This window comes from Argiope bruennichi, chromosome 2 (assembly GCF_947563725.1).
Source record: "Argiope bruennichi chromosome 2, qqArgBrue1.1, whole genome shotgun sequence".
NCBI classification, from domain to species: Eukaryota; Metazoa; Arthropoda; class Arachnida; order Araneae; family Araneidae; genus Argiope; species Argiope bruennichi.
In genome coordinates, this window is record NC_079152.1 from 120988165 (window position 1) to 121013265 (window position 25101).

The window sequence follows — 25101 nt, forward strand, 5'->3', positions numbered from 1 at the left end:
TCAATGACACACACAAGAAGTAGAGCTAAACCAATTTATTAACTCAACTCAGAACTGAGAATACAATGACTGACAAATCTTCTGCTTTTATACTAGCAGGGAAATTTCCAGAATACTTTTCTGGAGACAGTAAGAAAAGTCCAGAACACTTGTCTGGTAAACTAAAGAAATGTTCAGAATCTTCTGGAAAATGAAATAAAGGAAAACATAAAAGCAAGGAATTAAATATTTACATAGACTATGAATCGCATTGTCTGCAGTGGGATTCGAACTTGCGATCTCTTGATTAATGGAGAGTCGACTGCCTCTTTTCAATGCGGCAATATGACTAGAAAAAAATGGCCCTTTAAAGGGTTAAACAGATGACCACAAGTCCTATATATATATATAGTATTTTTAGTCTTGGCCAAATGTTGTTCTCGCGTTATAAGCCTTTGCTTTTGAATGATTTAACTATAACATTCTCTATTAAGTGTGAATTTTATGCGTTAAACAAGACAGCTGCTTTGCTATATCTATTACACAATAGATTTTTAAATAGAATCAGTTGTTTTACATGAACTTCAAGAAATGTACGATAAGAAGAGACTCAATAATAGATAAATACGATCTCTAAGTACAGGCAGAAAACATAGCCAAAGAGTACCCAAAGACAGCAATTGCAGAAATCAACAACATACTGGTAAGCAGTTCGTCGTTATTAAGAACTAGCATAGCACTGTCTACCACTTATCATAAAATCGCCGAAGAGCTATCGCTCTGAGATTAACACTTCAAAGAGAGAATTCAGCCTTTCACGTTTATATATATTCTCTGACAGGGTACAGAATTTCTTAGATAAATGCCCATAACTCAAATCACTCGTCAAATTCGCCGCCGAGGTCAAATTCGCCGCCGAGGTCAAATTCGCCGCCAAATGAAAGCCGAGGCTCGTTGATTCAATATTCATTCAAAGTACCTGTAAATCTCCCTTTCTTACTATGAGACATATTGCGCAAGGAAAAAATATTATAGATTCGTAATAACATGATTAAATGTTGAGTAATCTACCAACTATCACGGAAAATGCCAAAATGGCAATCATGATAACTGACAATATTTCCTAGTTCCCCTTTTAGATATATAATAGATATTACTGAAAATAATGTCTTTAATTCAGAAATCCAAATATGGAATAGATATGAACTTATTAAAAAGGCATAGTGAGAAAAATGGTCTATATAATATGAAATGTACTCATATTTTCATTTTCCTTAGATATTTTATAAGTTACGTCATCCAGTTCCAGTTTCACAAAGAATTATGTGACGCCGCGGGCTACAAAGGACCTCTGCATAAATGTGACATATACCAAAGCAAGGAAGCTGGGAAATTATTGAGGTCAGTTTTGGCTTTTAAATACGTCATTATATTTACATCATTAGGCATAAAATTAATGTCGTCGAAAAATTCTTTCAAAATAATGAAAATCAAACTGTATCTTTTTAATAACAACAACATTTATTTATGAATTTATACGAAATAACCGAGTGCTCTAAGTGCTGGGAGCGATTAAGTCAAATCTGGACAAAAAAATTGAAATCTTTGGCTGTGGAGAATAAATACACAACTTCATCCGTTAAAAAAAACATGAATTTAATTAATAATTCTTAAAGCACTTTAAATAATTGATGAAAAAATATGCGATGCACATCAATGATCAACTAAATTCAAAGTTTGAACTGCAGCAAAATCAAATAGAAAATGACAACATTTTACAGTGTTCCATCAGCCAGTTATTTTAAATAATAATAGTTTTTTTGCTGCTGTTGCCAACGCCACAAGTAGAATGCATTTGAGTTCCTGTTGCCAGAGCTACAAATCTATGACTAACCGGATAACCAGAAATGTACCTAATCTGCAATTTTTTTCCTATAAAGGACATAACGACTCAATACAATGAAACTAAACTATCGACTTACTACTTATTAAAATAATGGCTACATGTTAAGCAAATTAAATTAGAATTTATTACACTAGTCGTTTTTGGTGACCAGCTGGTTCTCCTAGAAATTTTACTATACTTAATTTAAATTAAAGCTCCTAAGTACAACTTAAAGTTTTCCCTAAGAAAAGCACCTTAATAGATTAAATTGGAACGAACATTAAAGTCGTGTTTTTAACCTATCCTGTAGGTTAAAAACATTATGTCATTATATATACGAAATATCCTAATAGAGTCAATGTTCAAGACATCATAGTACTAATAAAAACATAACTATCTGATTCTTCTACGTTCTAATATTTTGGGCATTGTAACTTCATTTAAAGTACATGTTCCTCATGCAAATTACACAGATATTTAAAAAAAATCTCCTTGTATAACTTTCAGCAATTGAAAAAAATCAGGTAATCAAATATTTCACGAAATAATGAATTCAATTAAATTTCAGTTCAACATTGAAATCTATTGTTAAAAATTATGAAAAAAATGTATTTTAAAAAAGCGCTATATTTGAGAAAAATTTGCATGGCATTTAAATGGATTCATTAAGGCTGCTGTTCTTAAATTTTATAATAATAAAAAAATTGGTTTTGTCAGTAATAACTTCGATATTTTTTCGCGAAATTTCACATAAAATTTAATAAATTAAATTTCATAAAAATCCTTCTGAAGGTTAGGATTATGATACTTCAAAGTGTATTTGTGCCAAATTAGGCAACTGTATGTCAGAGGATTTGGAATGTAGAGCGCCACCACAAATGCACACATTCTCTTATAATAAAAGATGAATATGCGTGTATCTGTTTTGGAACTTAATTTAAAACCAGAGAGATAGATGATTGGCATACAAAGCGATTTAACGCCAAAAATGAGTTTTTCGGACTTTGATTCGTCAAAATCGCGATTTTTTGAAAAATTATAATACTTTCTCTATACTTCATATATGAAAAAGTAATAAAAAAGGAAAATTACAATTCCCCTTTGGTTATACAACTCCTTTATTTATACTAAAATTGTGATAAATTAGTGAAAAATAAACTCCAATGAATGCGAACTGCTGTATTTCGATCTATCTTTCATTGTTGTTTCTCCAAAAATATTAGTAATCTAATTTAAATTTAAGGCAAATCTTTCACCTTATCCACTGCATCATTTGACGATTAAAATGGTAATTGAATAGATATAAAGTTAAACTCAAAATTTCTCTGAAAGAGCTATCAAAGATTTGAGATATTCTTTTTAATATGATATCATAAAAATAACGCGAAGTCTCTGAAAAGTCTATCTCTATAATGATTGATTCTTAATACTACCCTTTAAATTTTAATCTCACATAAAAAAAAGTTGTAGATAACCTATTTAGGCCTATAGGAGTACACTGGTAAAATTTCATGAGGGATTGTACTTATCCTTTTGATTTTGTGGGTGTTCCATCAGCTGAAACATTTCGCCACTACAGTTTTGAAAAGTGAGCATTGCAGTAAAGCGCGAAAAGGCGTAAAATCTCATGCATTTGAATAAAAAAAAGACTACTTTATACCTGTGAAGCAGATTTAGCATGGTCCAAGATGCACCACAAGGAGGCATGCTGAGATTCGCTATTGGAAGGAAATACTTGAAGTAGTTTTGGTGTTTCGGAAAGATTTAGTTTATCTCACCGCACCATTTTCAATACAATTAATTTACAACAAAAATGTACAGTTACATTGAAAATAGAAAAATAAGCCATAATATATATAATTAAAAATATTTACACTGTTATATAAAACGTACGTTAGCGAAACTGAAAATAAAGAGCGGGACACTCCGTGCAGGCCTAAGTAAAGATGACAAAGCTATAGACGAAAAAAAAAAAAAAAAAACAGTAAACCACAAAACTTTAGACTCAGAGTAAAGGTCGGTCATTTCCAAGAATTCTGACCTTCCCAAACATTATTCCTTTCATTGAATTCATTTTCCATTAAAAAAGGAGAAAAGAAAACGAAGACACCAATGTTTTCTTTCCAGCGTAGCGTCCCGCCGAGTAACACGACCGGTCCAATGTTCCAGATGATAGAACATCTAATTTTGCCTAAAGATTATATATAAGACTTCTTTATAAAAAATTTAAAACTATATAAAATAAATAATTTATTTTTAATAGAAAAAAATTAACAAAATTCCTCAAAAAAATAGGCTTTTACAAAACGCGTTATTGCTGAAAATTATGGATTAGCCTGATTTAAATTGTCATCTATTATTAAAAAAGAAGGTAAAAAGTGAATCTTAAACCTATTTTATTACATTTATAGTTGAATTTCACGAAACGAGTAAGGTTATTTGTTCCATATAGTGGAACTCGGCGACGCAAAGGGTTAAAAAAATCACTAAAAAGCACTAGATTTTAGAACTAAGAATTCAAACACAGTATTAAAATAACAACCACCTAAAAATATTCTTAAAAAACGGTTTTCTGTTTGTTATTAAAGAGACTGCATTTTTTTAGAAATTGACAACGAGCATTCTTTGTTATTATCAATACTGGATATTTGCTGATAAATTACACAGGCTTTAGAGAAGGAATCCCACTTTCTCTAGGGCTAAAAAAAATTGTTAAAACGAAAAGGTAGCATATATATACTATATATTAAATGTGATGCTAAATGGGTTTATAAAGAACTAAAATTAATATCAAATTATTTATCAAATAGATTAATATCTCATCGATTCTAAATTTGGTAGTGATTGTCCTTGCAAATACTACTTTAATTGAAAAACGAAGTACTGAAGGAGGGGAGCAAAGTCTGAGAAAAATTCTTATAAAAATGTTTCTTTTAAAACAAAGATGTATTTTCTTTCTAGCGATATGCTCAGCCTCGGATCTTCCGTCCACTGGAAGGAGGCCATGAGAGTCATTACACGAGGCAAGACTTCAAAGATGGATGCCGGTCCGATACTAGAGTACTTTGCCCCACTCATGGAATGACTGAAAGAACAAAACAAAGACGAATTTATTGGGTGGAGAAGTAACGATCCCACGGCGTGCCCCTAATCATGCCTGTTCAATATAATTAACTAAAATGTATCTGTCTATAATTAGAACTAGCTACCACTTGCTTTTCATATATAATATTCATAGAAGCGGGTATCATATTTACACCTCAGTAGCAGGCTGGATTAAGCATTGCAATGTCCTTAATCAATGCACGTCTTGGGATCCCTAATTTTTTCCTCTCCGAAATTCAAAAGCAGATTTTTTTAAACTGATTTTTTTTATATTAATCTCCGTATAAGCAGCTTCAAGTAGCAAACTCTGGTAAATTAAAATAACAAAACATTAGTTTCGAATCGCTTTCAAGAACAATAGATTTAATATTTTCACGATAAAAATTTCAAAATCTATATTTAAAATGTTAAGCAAAATGGAAAAAAATTATGGCAAAACTTAATTAACACAATATAATTATTATTTAAATAAAAGACAGTGCATTTCTTTCAATTATAAAGCTACATACGCTTTATAGAATTATAAAACATTGTAAAATAGAAGTAGCAAAATATAATAAAGAATACAATAGGAAGAAAGAAAATAAAGTTACAAAATTTAATCGATTTCATATGAACGAATTCGAATATTACAAATGTAAAATAGAAGTAACAAAATGTAATAAAGAATACAATAGGAAGAAAGAAAATAAAGTTACAAAATTTAATCGATTTCATATGAACGAATTCGAATATTACAAATGTAAATTCGAGTAACAAAATGTAATAAAGAATACAATAGGAAGAAAGAAAATAAAGTTACAAAATTTAATCGATTTCATATGAACGAATTCGAATGCAAGAGATTTGTAACTTAAATGTAAGAACAAAATTAAAATTAAATACTACATAAAAGTAGAGATCTTGGGGACCTTAGGCAGGTGCCTACAATGTTTTTTATTAAACCAACCCTGCTCAAGTGGAAAGGTGGGAATAGAATTAGCAAAAAGAAATTGTTTTCATTTTTCCACCTTATATCATCTGTCCTATAACTCGAACAAAAAAAAAATATATCAATAGCACTTTCCATTGTAAGCTTTTGTTTTTAAATACACTGCATTCTGTTCAATATTATTTTTTGTCAGAATCTGTTCCTGAAATTTTACTTTATTGTGTTCGTCTGTGCTACATTTTTCATCGGCTGCTTTAAATCTTTCCCTTTTCCATAATAAATATATCGTAATAAAATAAGTCGTATATAAATGAACTCTGTATTTCGTATTTAAATATGTATAAAAACTATTTTTGAACTGAAATATTTGCTATTATTTTAACATCTGTTTGTTCTTTCATTTAGTTCGTTTATTAATATGTGTTTCAATATTTCTGTTTCACTCGTCTAAAAAAAATAAGTTTTTCAATATTTCAATACATTTTTAATGTTTTCCAGTTTTATTTAAACAATTAAACTGTTAAAAATTTTAATACACGTCTTTCTCAACCATATATATATATATATATATATATATATATATATATATATATATATATATATATATATATATATATATATATATATATATATATATATATGTGTGTGTGTGTGTGTGTGTGTGTGTGTGTCTGTGTGTGTTTGTGTGTGTGTGTGTGTGTGTGTATGTGTGTGTGAATAATTACAAACTTGTACGTACGTAGTAACAATATACACACAAAAGTAAATTACCCAAATAAAATAAGTATAATATACAGTAAATTACACAAAACAAACTCTGCGAAAATGATTTATTTCCATCTCGTTTATTAGAGCCCCAACTTCTTTTCCAACTTCTTGATTTGTTTTATGAGTTTAAAAATAAATTAAAGGCATTTCACATTTTTGCCCACTAATATTGATTCATTCGTTACAAATGGCACTAATATCATGGATTCTATTTATATGTAATAAAATCAGAATAAGGTTTTCGCCTTCCAAATTGTTTATTACACGAAAAATAAATTTCGAGTATAAATCTATATATTATAGTAATTAAATATTATTTTAAAATATTTTCGATAATTATACACAAGTTAATTTTGATATTAATAGTTATAATCTCATATTCGAGTCATATTGAAATATATGGTATTATATGATTTATTATATAGAAACACAAGCAGTATCCGCACAGCGTTGCTCGTGGCATAGCATCCAAGCAGAAGAATTAGCTTTCAACTTAAGTCTAGCTTTCATCCGATATGACATGGGCCTGTCAGCAACATCAAACAAGCATAAAAATATATTTATAAATCATCAAAAATAACTACAGAACAATTTTTTATAGCACACATTCAGCAATATTTAGACTGTTAAAAAGGTAAAACTATGATAATTAGATAATAACATCGCAGTTAATATTTGGCATATCTGATTGGAAAAATGGCCTAAATGAAATAAAGAATATTTTTTGTGCAGTTTGAATCAGTAAATGTTCTGATGAATAACACATTTTTTATTCTGCCCTTTGACTCACATTTATTAAAATATTCTTAAAAACTAATGTTTCAAATAAAAATCAAGGTCCATTCAGACTCTTTCAGTTCTTAACTAAAACTGAGTGAATTATGAAAATTGGAAAATTACTATCTTATAAAAACGCGCGATTTAAACTATTCCATTTCAAAGAAGATGTTCCCGACAGAGTATGCAAAGATGTTAGACTGATTAATATAAAATTGTTGTTTCTTCAAGGCTAATGAACTAAAATTATGAAATTGTTGATTATCCTAAAAAAGTGATAATCAAAACTCAATTAGATTTGATCACAAAAGGGACTGTTTTTTTATTTCAATGTTGGAGTGTCAAGAATGGTTCGCTGATTATGCTTCCTTAGGTCTGTAGGATTTTATAAAATGGGGAGTTAATCATTTTTTAGAAGTACACTTATTGATTAAAACAAACAAAAAATTAATATTTGTTCAGTTTTTAATTTTTGAAAGGAAAATTAAAAATTGAATTCAATTTGGAATCCAAGACATATTTATTAAATGTTTCTTTGTTGCAAAAATTTTATAAAATTTTCTGCAGCACATATAAGACTCCAGTACTAAACGATTATGGTTTCTGTAGTCATATTTTTGAAAAAAATATATGTTTGGTTTCAGTGAAAACTTATTGTACAAATATTTTTGTATTAATAAAAGATTAATCACTCCGCTTCAGTATAAAGTTTAAATTTTGTGGGAGCTGACAGAAAATTATAGATGTACATTGTGCAATGAACAGATCGGGTTAAGTCTTTTGTAATAGCGTAGATTATATTGTTATCAAAATTTGAAGCTTAGATATATTAAGCTAATGTGGCATTTCAAAGAGCAAATTGCGTAAAATATTTAATTTTTAAGAAATACAAATTACATAAAATATTTAACTTTTAAGAAATACAAATTACATAAAATATTTAATTTTTAAGAAATACAAATTACATAAAATATTTAATTTTTAAGAAATACAAATTACATAAAATATTTAATTTTTAAGAAATACAAATTACATAAATTTGTATTTTTTTACAAATTTAATTTGTTTAGCATGTAATTTTTTTTTAATTAATAAAATATAAAAAAACATTGTTAGCTACTTATTTTCTCAGTTCAAAGTATATCTGGGCCAAACGTTTTCTCTGTGTTTCTATCTCTGGATCAAGCGAACTGTCCTGTAGAACGCCAACACACACATTTTTCTTTGTTATTAGAAGAGATTTACAACTAAAGCGAAATATGGAAGCATTCTTCTTTTGTATAAAATTAAACGCACCATATTTAAATAAATCTCAAAAGTTAGAATTCAACTATTACTTTTAACATAAAAAAAGAATTTATCTTTGAAGGTGTTCAAAAATGATAATTGTCTCTCTTATCTATCAAATAGACAATTTCTTTTATTTAGCTTTGAAATTTATTTGAAAAGAATAACTGAAAAAGGCGCAGGAGGAATGAGGGTGTATTTAAAAAAAATTCTTTAAAAATAGGAAAGCTTTCTTTCTTTCTTTTCTGACAATGTGTCATTTGTTTTCCAGCGATATACTCGGCCTTGATGCTTCCGTCCGCTGGGCCATGAAGGTCATTCATAACATAAGGAACAACTGCCGAAATGGATGCTGGAGTTGTCGATTTGTTTTGTGATCTTTCTGGCGCAAGAGCCATATATTGTTATATGGAACAAAGAAAATAATTCAATCAAAGAGCAGATTATAAAAAAAAATATTAAAAACAAAAGAATAAAATACAGAGGTTGCTTATACATTTTTAGAACGATTTAAAATGTTAAGTCTGTTTTTTAGTGTTTAATTTGATAGTTTTCTTTTTGGATTATAAGTCTGCAATGTGATTTCAATAATATATGGACTTTCCGTAAGGGGATTGATTAGTATTCTTCTTCTACTTTTCCGTTTACGACAGAGTCTATCAATCGTAGTAGGTTTATATTTGGAAAACACTTTTTCAACAGACTTAAGGCATAATTTGCCAAAGAAAAAAGTCAAGAGACTTCGCACCGAAATGTAAAAAAGGTACATATGCAATACCTACATCAGTTTTCATTTTTCAAGGAATACAGTAGCATTTATAGAAGTATAACTTGAAGTTCAGTCATGATTTAGTTTCACTCTTTGAAGGCCATTAGAAGTAAAGAAATCTAGTTCCTTTGGTAAATATTCGACGTAAGACTTTCTCTTGATAGTGTATTGAGTTTAATATTTTTCCACTCTTCTCATTTTTTATTTTCCATTGTATGAGAACTCTGTTATAATGATAAACTCCTTACTGAAAGTTTCTTTGCATTGACGGAATCAAATTGTACATTTTTTTCTCTTCTTTTCCTATAATAAATACACCTATTTTTGTTGCAATCACTTAGGTAAACCCATGCTTTATCATTTATTTCCTGTTAGATAGTTTTCATGCAGAATTCTACAAACATTTCTAGGTTAAACAACATACTACTGGCAAAGCTGGTATACATTATGTTTGTTTAGCTGTTTTATGTTGTAAACTGTGCTTATTATTTTATTTGTTGTTGCTACATATGTAAGTACTTTCAATCGCTTTCTGCTTGGGTAATTTTCTCTTGCTACCAACAATTTTATTTTATAAATATTTGAAACGGTCCGTACTTTTTTCGAATATGTGTTCGGAATCTATTTTCCATGTAGAAGTAATGATTGACAATTTTCTCTTTTAAACACTTTTTTATTAAATAGTTTTCTTGTCTGACAGACACAAATTTTGATATAGGGTGTAGCTCATATGGAAGTTAGTTGAAAATCGAATGTAAAATGTCACATTCACAAAACTAGAAACAAGAAAATAATTATTTAAATAAAAAATATGTAATGCAGCACGTTTTTAAAAGAGACGATGTGTGTGTGTGTGTGTGTGTGTGTGTGTGTGTGTGTGTGTGTGTGTGTGTGTGTGTGTGTGTGTGTGTGTGTGCATTATTTTATGTGAAGCAGAATGCAGGTGTGACAAGCAGTGAAGAGATTTTGTATTTTTAAGTTCGTTTTATTCTCTCGCGGGAGGCAGGCAGGATTTATTTACAAGAAGGCGCGGACAAGGCACGTCCGCCACAGTGCGGCACAAAAGAAGAAGACGGGAAGAAGCGCGAAATAAATTATCTCTCGTCTTATATAACATGAGATATGGATAGGGAAAATATTTTTTTACAGTGCTAATATATTATTAAGATTCTGATAAGGATTTCTGGCGCATGACAATCACAAGTAAAGGAAACACAAGGATCTTTTAAAAAGAATGTGTTTACTTTACATTTTTTATCCCTTCACGCGGAGCGTGTGAATGTGTCGGTCTTTAGCCGATTCTGCAATTTTATAAAACTTCTCTTGAATTAATTAAGAAGAGAAAGTGGAATTGTATCAAGAAATAAGAGAATGAACTTACTATGTGCTAAATTAAGATAAAACTTTGTAAATTAATTAAAATTGAAATAAAAGTTTAAAATATCATTATATATATACTGTCAATTTCTTCTCTTTTAATTTATAATCCTCGTGTTTCACCTGTATATAAATCTTTTGAAATCATTTTAAATTATTGTTTAATGCAAATTTCGATAGCTAAATTTTATTCCAAATACTGGATAAAATATAAAATTTCTAAAAAATTTTGATCAATAGTAAATTCAGTCCTAAAAAGCAGATAATATGATTTAATTATTTATTTTGAAATGTAGAGTCATAATAGAAGTCAAAGATGAATTTTATACTTGAAACAATTTTGTGAAAAACGAAAAAGCAAAGGACAAAAGTCAAATTTAACAAAGAGAAGTAATAACAAACTTAAGAACAGAAAAATAAAGACAAAATGAAGAACAAAAACAACTGCCTTAACACAATTCCTTGTAAAATAGACTGCGCCCAGATTGGATTAAAAAAAATACAGGTAAAAGATAGAAGTCTGTAGATTGTTTTTATTTCTGACATAAACTCTAAATGGACAAGATGATTCTAGGCTCTTTTTTTCATTTTTGCATTTTTTTAATATTTATTTATTTATTCTTCTTTTCTCCCATTTTTGACATTGTCTTGGGGTAATTTCGTTGGCTATATCTCTCGATAACGAAAGAAGGTTATGGTCAGATTATTTGTTATGACACATTTACGGGGGTCATAGAAAATAAAACTCGATGAAATCAGTAGAGTGGTTAGCTTTGGGACATTATAAGTTAGAAACTTACAATGTAGTGGAGGGGGGAGTTATTTCTCCAAAAAATAGAGGCTTTATGTAACATGAGAACATTTATAATATCTCTAAAAGACCATAAGCTTTCATATGGTTTAAAAAGGGATGAAATCGGCACATTGATTGGTGTTAGAGGACTGCAAAAGTTTGAGAATGTAAAGTGAAAATGTTTTTTATGGTTTTCCTCGAAAGAGAAGGCGGATGGGTGAGCATTAAGGATGCATATAGATATCTTGAGCTTTCCTATAACAAAAATTAAAAAAATGGCGAAATCGGTTGGAGGCGGAACGATTATGCCGTGAGTGTTTTGCCCATTTGTATTGTAAAAGGGTATAAAGCACTTGAGATTTCTTTGGAAAAGGGTAAATGGTAAGAATGGATAACAAACTTATGGGTCATGATCTTTCATTTGAAAATAATAGATGAAATCGAACCAGTGATTTAGAGTTGGGTATTAGTTGTTTTATCTTCCTGATTGTTTCAAAATAAATATATTTTTCTGCGTTTTTCGTTGCAAGAGGATTCAAGCTATAAAAGAATTTCACTCTCTAGTTAAATAATGTTTACTGCTTCATTGACGTCCTTTCGAGATTAAAATGTCTATCAGTTTGACCTTTTGAATATATATGCATTATTAAGGTTTTTTGTCAACAGAAGAAGAAAAACGTTATGAATTTCTTATCATACATAAAAAAAATTATCAGTTTGCGACTTCCTTTAATTAATTGGCAGTTATTATTCCATCAAGTTATTTTTTCTCGCTCTCTCTCTCTCTCTCTGTCTCTCTCTAATAAATAGGTTACAAACAAAAAGTTGATGCGAAAAGTACAGGTTGGTATATAACTTTTAATGTTTTCATAAAAGAATTTTTTTTTGTGTTGTATAATAGATTATTTAATTTTTTAAATGAATAACAAAATTGATTGCTTTTAAAATTAGCTGAAAACATTTTTTTGTAATGCTTCGCAATTACAGCAATTACATTATTATTTATTTTTGTTCCTAATGCGATTCAAAATTATATCTACTGTTTTCGTATTACAAAATATTCTTATTCATACCTATGAGTGAAAAAAAATTATGTAATCTAATGATGTAAATAATGTAATGTAATTTATAATAAATAATGATATTTTTCAGATTTCTTTGTATTACATTAGAATCTTGTTAATATTTTTTAATATTTAAAATAAAAATACCGCAAAAGATTTTCATAATTTATTTTTTTAATTTTTCTGAATCAAATTGTGACATCAAAAACTTTATAGTGATTAATATGTGTCTTTCTTTTCTTTTCGTCCAAATTTACAAAATGCTAAATAACATTTGTGCATATTCATCATCATTAATTTTTCAACAATTTTTAATTTAAAATCTGTATTTTATTATATTAATAAATTATAATACAAAAAAATTCGCTTTTTTAAAATTAAAGATTCTAATACGCTCAGCTAAAGGGAAATATTGTAGAAATTGTTAAAATTTCCATTTAAGAAATTTACGAAAATATTTAAGTTATTTTCATTATTCTATATGGCACGGATAGTAAAGTAATAATGTTCAATCAAAACTGAATTCTTAAAATTGATGTCATCAATTATCGTACTTCCAATCTGGAAAATACAATTTGAAAACGTGATGCATTTTTACCTAAAAATTTCATCTTGGGTTCCGAAAGTTCTTTTTGTATTTATGAAATTTATTCCCATCTTGCAAAATAAAACATAAGATTGAGCATCATTGATACGAAAATAAAACATATCTTAGATTTTGTATGTATCTGAAGGTTGACTTCCTTCGATCATTATTTGCGAGTATTCAACAAAAATAATATAATTTTTAAAAATGATTGGAGGCGCCGGGTATCGATCCCGGTACCTCTCGCATGCTAAGCGAGCGCTCTACCATCTGAGCTACGCCCCCTTCACGCTGCAGTAATCATTTACAATTCAGAACTAAAACTTTCGCCGAATAATTATTCGCGACCAACATAAATGTAGGTCAGGGAACAACGGCAGCGTTTTGACACATTTGGTTCCTAGAGGCTATGCAGAGGAAGAAACAGGAAATGTAGAGAGATCTAATTGGTTGTCTGGCAACGTTTAATGAAAATGTTGATAGTTCAACAGTACATTTTCACATAATAAAAAATTTGAGAATTAATGAAGCCTTACGCGGTTCTTAAAATAACTTTATTAGTTGAATTTTGATTAAATGTTTTGTATAGTTACATTAACATTTCGTTTTAATGCAACATAAATCTTGTTTTGGAGTAACCCTCGTAATTTTGAATCCCGGGGCGATGATCTTGACTAACACCCCACTGAGCTTCCACGCCCTTGTATGGATATTTGATGTTCGACATCGGTTTTAACTCACACAATGGATTCAAAGATCTTGATACAATCAAGTCGAACTTAGAACCTCTTATTCCAAAAGTATAGCTTTATATTTATAACTAGGCGATTGTTGTCTGAAATTTGATTAGGAAGATATAACCGATAATCTTAGCAGTAAAGAATCTTTTAACTGAAATATATTGTATAAAACTACGTTTTAAAACTTCAAATTAGGTTTAAAATTATGTTTGTAGATACAGATGTGTAAAAAGAAAGAAGAATTTTCTTTGTTAAATATTTAAACAGCATCTAATCATAAGCAGATACGAGTAAATGGAATTGACTTTAATTGAGACTTCTCACGTGGTGTCGCAATCACATGTCAATCGTCCCTAAATATCTAACATCATTTTTCTGAACTTTGGGGTTAAAAAAAAAAACTATCCTTTGAGTTAATCTTTTTTCTATCTTGTAAGATATTGATGAGTTGCAGACTGAAGTTAATTGAAAACAGCTAACAAGTATTAGTCGAGCAAGAATTATTTAGATTTAAAAGTAAAATGAACTAAAGTAAGAGATCGCCTCAATTTTACAAACATTTGCAATCAAGCCTTAGGAAAATTCAAAACTTCCCTACCAAATTATTCCTTCACATATAGAGATAGTGTAAATAATCATGTCTTTTTTTATTTCCTGCAAAGACTAGAATTACTAACATAAACTCTGTTTCAAATGGAAAGTTGAATAAAGCTTTAATTAGTGCATTATTAAAGAAACTGCTTCAAAATGATTTGATAATGAAAAGACGGACTGTCAACTTTTATGACACAAGCTTGTGGTGATGCTTATGTAGAGTGTTGTATAAAGCATTTCATCGCCATTAGAAAAATAAACTCTTTATTACACTAACAACTATCGGAACATCGCTGCTTAGCGCACGTATACACAGAACGGGGATTCCCCGGGAGAAGTATTAACATTGATTGTATTAGGGAAAGTAGATAGGTAGCGCTTTAGAATAACATGAGTAAAAGATGGCGCTACGATCACTACAAGCTCATTTCCGTATTTAGACTTGATGAATCTCTAAATTATTTGATATATGTTATAAATTATTTGATATATAAGCACACTTAAGTAGTACATTCAACATATATTCCTTGCTTTCACGAGAATAGTTTTGATAGGGCCTTCAAGAAAGTGAGCACTCTAAATTATAATTTAGGTAGTTCATCTATATCTATACTTACAATAAAGCTCAATGTGTGTGTGTGTGTGTGTGTTGGCGCTCTACAGGCCAGGTCATTTGACATACAGCTATCAAATTTGGTACATGTATACCTTAGAGGTCGGGAATGTGCACCTGGGGTCCCTTTTTTTGAAATTTTAATTAGAATTTTAATTATTAATTAAAAACTAACTTTCCCGCCAAAAAAATCTTCCATTTTTCCCACCGCCAACTTTTCCGCCAAAAAAATCTTCCATTTCCCCCATCGCCAAATAAGTAAGGCATCAGTTGTTTCTTTCTCCCAACAGTAATTAGGCTAGGGTTAACATTTTTCGACGGATTATTTCAAACGATTCTGTTTATTTTCTTAATGTTTTATGCATTTAAAATTAAACATTGTTAATTAATCCATGTTTCAGATTCATTCTGAATTACTTTTGAATTAAAACAACACAGAATAAAGGAAATTAAAAATGTCTAATCTGCATAGCGTTACCCCAACTGGCGTAGAGAAATTTACTCATTTGCGTTAACGTAACTGGCGAAGAAAATCCACGCATGCGCATTGTTCTGATTGTTGGCATGACAACCAACGGACGATTTAAATTATTTTTAGATTAGTTGCATGCTTTTGTAAGTAAAATGTATTTATGTTAGTTATATATCTTTTGTATATGCTTATAGTTTTAAGTGCATCGTTTTTTAAGTAGTTTTTTTTTTTTAAAACCTGTTTTCGACCGATTATTTTAAACGATTCATTTTATTTGCTTAGTGTTTGATGCCTTTAAAATTAAACATTGTTAATGAATCGATCAGTTCATGATGAATCTGAGAAATTTTTGTTGACAAATTCTTGAGATATTACATAAATTAAGAAAGATATTCTTTAGTGACCATAAAGTTTAAACGCTCAGTGACTCTATTATCAGTAATCATATTATTAAAAAAAATGCTTTGTTTCAGTAAAAAATATTATTATATTAATTGCAAATTAATCATTTACACTTTAATTTAAAGTATAATTTCAACGAGGGGTAACAGAAAATTAGAGAGAGATATATCACGCTATAACTGAAGGCCTTTATAATATTATGAGTGAATTATATGACTATCAAAATTTGAAGTTTTAAAATATTTTGCTGAAGAATCTATTAAAGTTGGAATTGCGTAAAATGTTTAATGGTACGACCGGAGTTTTATCCCCTGCTTGGCGAAATTTTTAAAAACCGCAAACAACGGCCTTGCGAAATGTTCAAAAGCAAAGAAGCAGATGTTCAATTATAGTGCATAATAAAGATTGCCAGCTTTGGTGCGTTATCGCAACTTGGCGAAGAACGGGGTTAAACTCCGGTTCAACCTATTTAATTATTAAAATTTAAACGAACGTTAAGATTGGCGAACCGGCTGGTCGCCAAAGGCGGCTAGTACATAAATAAGGTTCCTGTTCCTGCATACTTCGACGGTACAATATAATATATTCCATATCATTTTAGTATATTGATGTGCTTATAATATAAAATAATGTTTATAAAATTTAGAATATTCTAAAATTTCAAAGTTTTTATTAAATATTTTTACAACATTATAGTGAAAATTATAGAACTTTTATTGCACTAATTTTTCTTAAGTAAGCACAAATAAATAATTTCTGCTCCTTGAAATTTTAATTACAGAATGTAAAAATAAAATATAATAACTTTTATTGAAAGTAATGCGATATTTAAGACTGTTTTATCACTTACATTATTGGTTTTGTTCCAATAGCCTTTCTTTAGTTTAGCTTTATATGGAAAAAAAGGTCTGATATGTTTATCGTGTCCTATAATTTTAGATTCTTATGACATCATTGTGGATTGTATTCGCATCATTAAGAAGTTTTTCTCGCTTTGATTTAAAATTACAGAATATCAGATGCACAGATATTTTTTGAAGCACTGATATACATAGAAATGAATCGAGGTCAAGTTAGAGATGTAAAAAAAAAAAAAAAAAAAACTAATGAGAATAACTTTTCTTTAACTGTAACGCCTTTGTACTTAAGAGTCATGAGGATTCAAAATCAGACGGGATGGGTGAATGAACATTGGGAGAGAAAAAAGGAACCGTGTCTTTTTGAGAAGGTATGAAAAGAAATCTACAAATGGAAACAAATAAAAGAATGACAAAGCCATATTGGGGTTTTGGAAGGAGAAAATATTCAAGTAATCAAAAGTCAAATTTTTGTTATAAATTGAGTTTAGATGTGAAAAATAATTATTAAAAGAACATGAAATTAATAGATCTCCTTGTAATAATAGCTCAAAAACTTCCACCTGGCTTTTTTTTTGGAAAATGGCAGTGACAAAGAAATACCATGCACTTAGAAGAATATATTTAGATTCCAATCCGCTTTGAGGAAAATAAAGTAATCCACAAACAAAAGTTTCCTAGTAAACTCCAAAAAATCCAACGGAACAATTCACTTCGATTAGTATTTCCCAGTATGAGGTTTTAATGCAACGTATTAATATACAAAACAAACAGCACTCGGCTTTTAGTTTCATTAAATTCGTACAATGCAAACAAATATTCTTTTCCTAATAAATATCTTTTTTTGTTCTTTTTTTACTATGCGGATCTAATCTGGCCCCATATAATCCAAATAAATATAGTTCAACTGTGCTGTGGTTCCCTGCAATAATAAAATTTATTAACATTTTTTAAAGAGTTTTTTCTAAAAGCTTGTTTAGCTGGCTCACCTGAACCAATGAGTTTCACATGAGTCATGATGAATATTTGATACCGTTAAAAGCCTAGATCTGATTCAAATGAACTATATAAATTATTGCATAGTATTATGATTTACGTACAATATTTCGAGTATAAAAATTTGAAGACAAAGGTACTTAATATATTGCACTAGTAGTTTTTATATGAAAATAATAATAAAAAAATCTCATTAAAATAAAATCTTAAATTCAGTCCTTTCTTTCTAAAACTTTTTTAAAGAAATATAAGATTGGTGATAAAACGATTAACATCTTAAAATAGATTATATCAAATCTATCAGTATTGTTTTTTTTAAATAAGCTATTAATTTTTTCTTCTAAATTCAGTTCAATGAAAAGGTTGAAAAATGAAATGCACTGATGGATGTGAAATAATGTGTTCATGAAAAGTACCGGGGAAAAGGTTGAAATTTTTCCTTTTTATTTTAGAAAAAAAAATCATAGAATTTTTGAGAAAACTATATGAACTTAAAGTGAAGGATAAAAAAAATCTAATGTGTTGTAGAAAAATAATGAAATCGACAAAAAGGTAAGTATTTTCAGAATAAAGGTCTTTAGGATGAGGATTTTTTTAAGAAAGTTTTTTTTATCTTGATTAAGTGGACAAATATCAGTCTATTCACTCCGGAATTAATTATGAAGCAATATGATAGATGATTTGTGTTTGTGAAACTTAATTTCACATTTTCTAAAACTCTGCGGTAAAAACTTTTCTTTTACACAAAACTGCTAAAATATTGGTAAAAAAACATACTTTTTAAAGCTATATCAATTAAATATTGTTTCGGAAATTCATCTGGTAAGGATATGGTGAGAAGTCCGACAAATTCAGTAATGAATAACAATGCTTTATGACACAAATAAACATGAAGCATAGGTAGAAACACAGAGCGCAAGTGCACACAAGACAGCACATTGAGTAATCAACAACACAGAATCCAACAAATCGTTATTAAACAACCGAAACTGCACAAACCTCTCAGAATATAACTACAGTGTGCTTCCTACATTGAACATTTCAAAGTGAATTTACTTGTCTGGCTCGCTTTAGCAGCTTCTGTTTACATAGATTTTTCTGACAACGCTACGAATATTCTTAAAGGAGTTCTAAAGCTCAACTCCTAATCGAGATATCATCATAATCCTTGTGTTTTCTAGAACCTTCCTTTTTGTCTCTAAATGGCCAATGGGCCAAATTGGTCATTGACTTAGCGAATATTCAGCATCTATTAAAATATCTATAAATTTATCTCCATACTATGAAACTAACTGTACAGGTAAGCAATATTATGGATCCAAAATACTAGTGATGAATTCGTACTCCAAACAATCACTTTCTTTAATATTCTCTACTTCTTAGGATTGAAATCATTTATATACGTTTAAAGAATCTTCTGTCTCTAGATGATGATGTATTTGCTGATCTTCTTCGCACTGAACCATCTGGCTGCCGCAACTGCTAAGTGCAGTTTTCCTGTAGAAAAATACCCGAGTGGATCCAACACCAACACCTACGAAGCCATGAAATTCCTCACAGATACGGAGCGGAGATCATCGGACATCCTGCATAGATTAATGCAAATATTCTGGGATTACGAAAGTGATCTTTCTGAACTCAACAGAGCGAGAATGGTATTTTTTTTATCCTTTTCCTGGCGGATGGCATTAATGTTGTCGTCTATAATAATGCCATTTTTATTTTCATGTCTGAGGCATATACAAAGAGGAAGTACAGTATTTGATTAAAATTCGATTTCTAAATTTTCATTTTTTAGGCTTTTCTTAATGCGAAAGTATATTTTTGTAATTATACCAGTCTTTCAGGAAATTTAAATTAAAACTGCAATAGATACCTGAAATTTGGTATGAAATCTTTACACCAAAATTTCATTATTTTAATAAATTTTACATAAAATCCGAATGTTTGTATATTTTAATTAATAAAATATTGGTAAACAGAATGTAAGTTTAAATATTGTTATATTTATTATTAAAACTTGTCACAGGTGCTGAAAAAAATATTTCTGATGCTAAAATAAACAAAATTATTGAGTGTTTTTCCATGCATATGGTGAATGAATATTAGTTGAATTATGAAAAAATAGTTATAATAATGAATCGTAAATATATCAAAAAATACAAGCATTTTCCCAAAAATTGTTACAACTAGCTCCAGTCTCTCCCATTTATTTAGTTTTACTGCCCCAAAGATAAATCGCCAAAAAATTCAAACTGTCATGAACTTGGCTAATGACAACTCGACTTTGGCGATCTTCATGTAATCTGAAAATTGCATAGTAAATCCGGGAATGCAATCACATTGACGTCTTTTATATAATAGAGCTTGGCGATCTTTGCATAATAAGAAAATTGTCAAGTAAACCCTTTATCTTGGGGTTCTTGACTTAATCTGAAAATCTCCAAATAACCCTAGAGACCAAAAAAAGTATTTAAAATGTTCTGCCCTAAATATTTTAAATTTCATAGAAATTCTATTTTTTACAAATTTTTCTGTTTAAGTTGTGTTTATCTGGCAACTACTTCCGATTAGGCTGTTAATATTAATTTTTTTTATTTTGCTAATAATATCATTTATATTTATATTCTTTTTATTTTATTTGGCACGTTCAGCTTACAAGGAGAGGTCACGGGTTTGAAATCTGAGATCGGGATGAGATTTAATATAATGATAGTTTACATTTAGAATGTCCATTCATGAAAATAATAAAATGCAATGGCCAGTCAATTTCGGGAAAATGGTTCTCAAACTTTTGGTAAAGCTTATATACTGATAACGTAACTCCCGTACGGATGATCCCGATGGCATGGTTGCCTAGGTAACCATCTCGTGTGCGGAAGGTCAGAGTTTGAATCTGGCTAGGATTTTTTTTCTTTTTTAATAACTTTTATTCAATTAAACATTTACAAATACTCTTAATTAATATGTTTTTAATTTTTTTGATCAAAAATAAATATTTAATATCAAAATACATAATATTAAAATTTAAATTTTAAAAGAAAAAAATTATAAATACAGATGCATTTTATAAACAAAATAAAATTATTTAAATTTAATTAACGATTTACAGATAGTTTTAATTAATATGCTACTTATTTTTATGCAAGGGTAAATGCATATTCTTTTAATACTTAAATTATAATTTAATGTTTAAAGGAAAAATAATTAAAAACGTAACATTAATGGCTACAGATAATTTAACTTGTTTGCATCATTTTCAAACAATTTTCAAATTCTTGGATTTTCATAATAATAAATTATCAATTCTAACTCAACGAAGCTGTATTTATATCAAAAATTGAAGGGAGAGCTGATATTTCTTGAATATGTAAGCAGACGTCCCCAACTGCAGTAATCAAAAGAAATAGTAGAGAGCAGGTGTTAATTTATTGAATGCGTAGGCAGATGGTTCAAAACGTATTAAGGGTATACAAAATTCCTATTTAATCGAACATGATCAAGAAATAAATTCTTGCGAAGATAGTTTAAAAATTCAATCAATTGTACACCATCAATTGTCATCACCAATTTTTAATAAGTTGATAGGGTATGCATGGTACGCTGCCTAACTTTCTGATGAGAGAATTCTAAATGCAAACGACATTTGTTTTCTCATAGATCTCTTAAAGAAGCCTTGCTCTTGTGCACAATCATCATTTATCAGTTGTGCAAGAAGTCGAAATATATTTTGTTTCCAATGTTTTTACTATAGTTACCATTCTGGTTCTTGTATATAACCGAAAGTAAATGTATATAGGATAATTTTTTAGAAATATTGAAAAAAATTTACGATGTGAGTATTATAATTAATAATTATCACCATTTAAATTCTTTATTACTATTTTTTAAAATATTAAATTATAATTTAAGTATTAAAATAATAAACATTTATACTTGCATAAATATAAGTAGCGTATTAATTAAAACTATCTGTAAGTAAATAATTAAATTCAAATAATTTTATTTTGCTTAAAAAATGCATCTGTATTTATAATTTTTTCTTTTAAAATTTTAATTTTATTACTATGTAGTTTGATAATAAATATTTATTTTGGTTGAAAAAAATTAAAAACATATTAATTAAAAGTATTTGCAAATTTTGAATTGAATAAAAGTTATAAAAAAGAAGAAAATTCCTAGCCAGGTTCGTACCTGACAGTCCGTATACGAGACGGTTACCTCGACAACCATGCCATCAGGATCATCCGAACGGGAGCCAAGTTATCAGTATATAAACTTTACCAAAAGTTTGAGGACCATTTTCTCGAAAATGACTGGCCATTGCGTTTTAATATTTTCATGAATGAACATTCTAAATGTAAACTATCATTATATTAAATCTCATACCGATCTCAGATTTCAACCCCGTACCATCCCCTTGTTGGTCAGAAATCTGGCTCTGTGTCGATCTGTTTATTTTTCGCGTTTGCAAAAGTAAGAACTCAAAAAATATACACATGATATGTTAATAAATTTCCATCTCTCTCTATAACAAAACAGCAGACCTGTTTCCAGTGTTTCATCCAGTAGTTCAATGGGAAAAAAATTCAAAATATTATCTAGATCTCACTACAAAGATCGAAACAAAATACTTCGTATTTGTAAGTAAACGAGTTAATGTAAGATATAAATTGAAGGGAGAGTTCTTTCAAGTTTTTATAACTGATGAGGATATATATGAGTTTTTATAACTGAAGTTTCTTAAAATTTTTTACCCACTAACCTATCCACATTCAGAAGAATTCGGTACAGTTACCGAAGATTATGATGACACTAATGTCGATAGTGAAAAGGAATTGTTTCTTGAACAAAAATTAGAATTAGCGATAAAAAGAAAAGAAAATCAACAAACCAAAATACAATACAGGAATCAGTTATATCCAAAACCATCCGACGAGAAATCGATTTATTTGAAGATGAAGGATTTAGAGGTAAAATACTTGAAAAAAGTATATCGCGCATTGCTAACAGTACCACCAACTAGCGCAGATGCCGAAAGAGCGTTTTCGACAGCTGGTAATTTTTGAACAAAATTACGCTCCAGGCTTAATGAAGTACAATTGATGCATTATGTTTTTTAAGATCACATTTCAAAAATTTGTAATAGTACCACAGACTGAATAGTGATATTTACACTTTTTTGTGACTCTTTATATACTGTTATAATTTATAAGTTACACATTATTTTTTGAGATATTTACACTCATGAATAAAACTGCCAAATAAAACAAAGAAACACCTGCGTTTTCTTTCTTTTTTCTAATACCGGAATTAAAACCGAAAATTCCGGAAAAATCAAAAGAATTAAAGGAATTAATGTAACAATATAAGCTATTTAGAAAGCCGATACCAAACATTTTTAAACCTTAAGATTAATTAATGGAAAGACACTAAAATAAACAAACTTGTTACCGTAGAAAATAAAGGGAAATTAGATATAACCTGATAAGCGAAGAAATTATTAGCCTTTTTATACATGTTTTTAGATACAAAAGTTTGAATTTATATTTGTTTAACTATCACTAAATTTTTATATTTAGTTAACTATTAACTAACTTATATTTATTTAATAATTATAACTATAATTATTATATTAACAATTACTATTATTAACTATACTATTTGCTTTTATACTAAATAAATTTTTATAGCATATATACGAATGGACAGAAAAACAGACTTTCCATCGTTAATTTCGTTCAAATTTGGATAGAAAATTATAATTTGGTGTCAAAACTGTAATAAATTCATTTCTGTCATGATGTGTTTTTGATTTATCATGTTCTTATGATACTGCGTCACTTACATTCCTATTTCTAGAGCCATATGGCTTCGTATAATTCTAAAATCAGTTTAAAACAGACATAAGAAGACTTTAAACGTAAAGATTTGTCATAATCTCGAAGTTGTACTTTTTGATGATAATTGCATTGTATTTTTGTATACTTTCATGCGAGAAAGTAACTCTTTCTGTATTCTCTTTTCTTATTGTGCAATTAAAATACTTTTTTAATTAGATGAATACGATGCAAGAATTTTCTGAGCTTCACATGGAAATATGGAAGAATGCTACATCATTTGTATGGAGAGATTTTAAAGATGAAAATGAATTAGTTTACAAATGGTTCAAGGCACATTCTGTTATCGGGACAAACGCTTTACCGAAAGAAGAGCGTAATGAGGTAAGAAAAACTTGGTTTTGGTAAAAAAATGCCTAAATTTTAATTAATATATATTCATTCTATCTAAATTTCAGTGTATATATATATATATATATATATATATATATATATATATATATATATATATATATATATATATATATATATATATATAATGTCGACATCGTCAACAGTGCGTAGAAAGATGCGTACAGCCATATCATCAGTATATGAGTAATATATTGGTGATATGGTCGTGGTTCAAAAAGTAAGATAAAAGTAAAATTAAGTAAGTACTATGAAAGTCCTTTGGTAAGTCCTTTGAAAGAAAAAGTTAATTCACGAAATATAAGAGATAAGTAAATTGGTGGTAATTGGTACACATAGAATTGGTGGTAATTGGTGCACATAATATTTCTACATAATCACCATGTTTGTTGAAATATTTGTGCTAATCTATCTAAATCGGCATAGAATAAATTAAGCTTCATGTCGCAATAAGGATAGATTTTTCAACTTCAGCATCGATTCTGAAGTGTTTTCTGCGTCACAGATGATGTACTCACGTTTCACTAATCTGCAAGGATACAGTGCAGTAAAGGAGTATCTTCTTCCTGATACACTTTAAATATTGAAAAGGCAACACTATTCGCTGATTTTATGGTCGTCTGAGAGTTGCCTTGTTATCCAGTAAAAACTCATCTTCTGTTAGAGTAGTTTTTGTGCATAATATTCACTACCAATCTAGATACTGGATTAATGTAAAATCGCTTTCACATGAATGCGACAATCGTCTTTCATCAGGCAATCGTCAAATTAGACTTTCAACACAGCACCTGTTGGCATCTATAGTGGGTGGCTTTGATAGCACTCAACTTTATAAGTCGCGCCTACCTATTCTGC

The 25101-nt window shown here is 29.0% G+C and overlaps 2 protein-coding genes and 1 non-coding gene across 3 annotated transcripts in view; 2 read left to right on the plus strand and 1 right to left on the minus strand.

Annotated features, from left to right (window-relative positions):
* LOC129962313 (angiotensin-converting enzyme-like) overlaps positions 1–5327 on the plus strand; it is a 107330-nt gene extending 102003 nt beyond the window's left edge. The window contains 2 exon segments of the mRNA XM_056076059.1: positions 1258–1380; positions 4826–5327. Of these exon segments, the coding sequence (XP_055932034.1) occupies positions 1258–1308 (51 nt within the window). The 3' untranslated portion in view covers positions 1309–1380; positions 4826–5327.
* Positions 5328–12415: 7088 nt separating this feature from the next.
* The window catches only part of LOC129962314 (angiotensin-converting enzyme-like), a 64698-nt gene continuing 52012 nt past the window's right edge, over positions 12416–25101 (plus strand). The window contains exons 1-3 of the mRNA XM_056076060.1: positions 12416–12514; positions 19423–19650; positions 24055–24219. Of these exons, the coding sequence (XP_055932035.1) occupies positions 12500–12514; positions 19423–19650; positions 24055–24219 (408 nt within the window). The 5' untranslated portion in view covers positions 12416–12499. The remainder of the gene's footprint in view (positions 12515–19422; positions 19651–24054; positions 24220–25101) is intronic.
* Positions 13534–13606, minus strand: Trnaa-agc (transfer RNA alanine (anticodon AGC)). The gene has a single exon. It is a non-coding gene; the product is annotated as a tRNA-Ala (tRNA).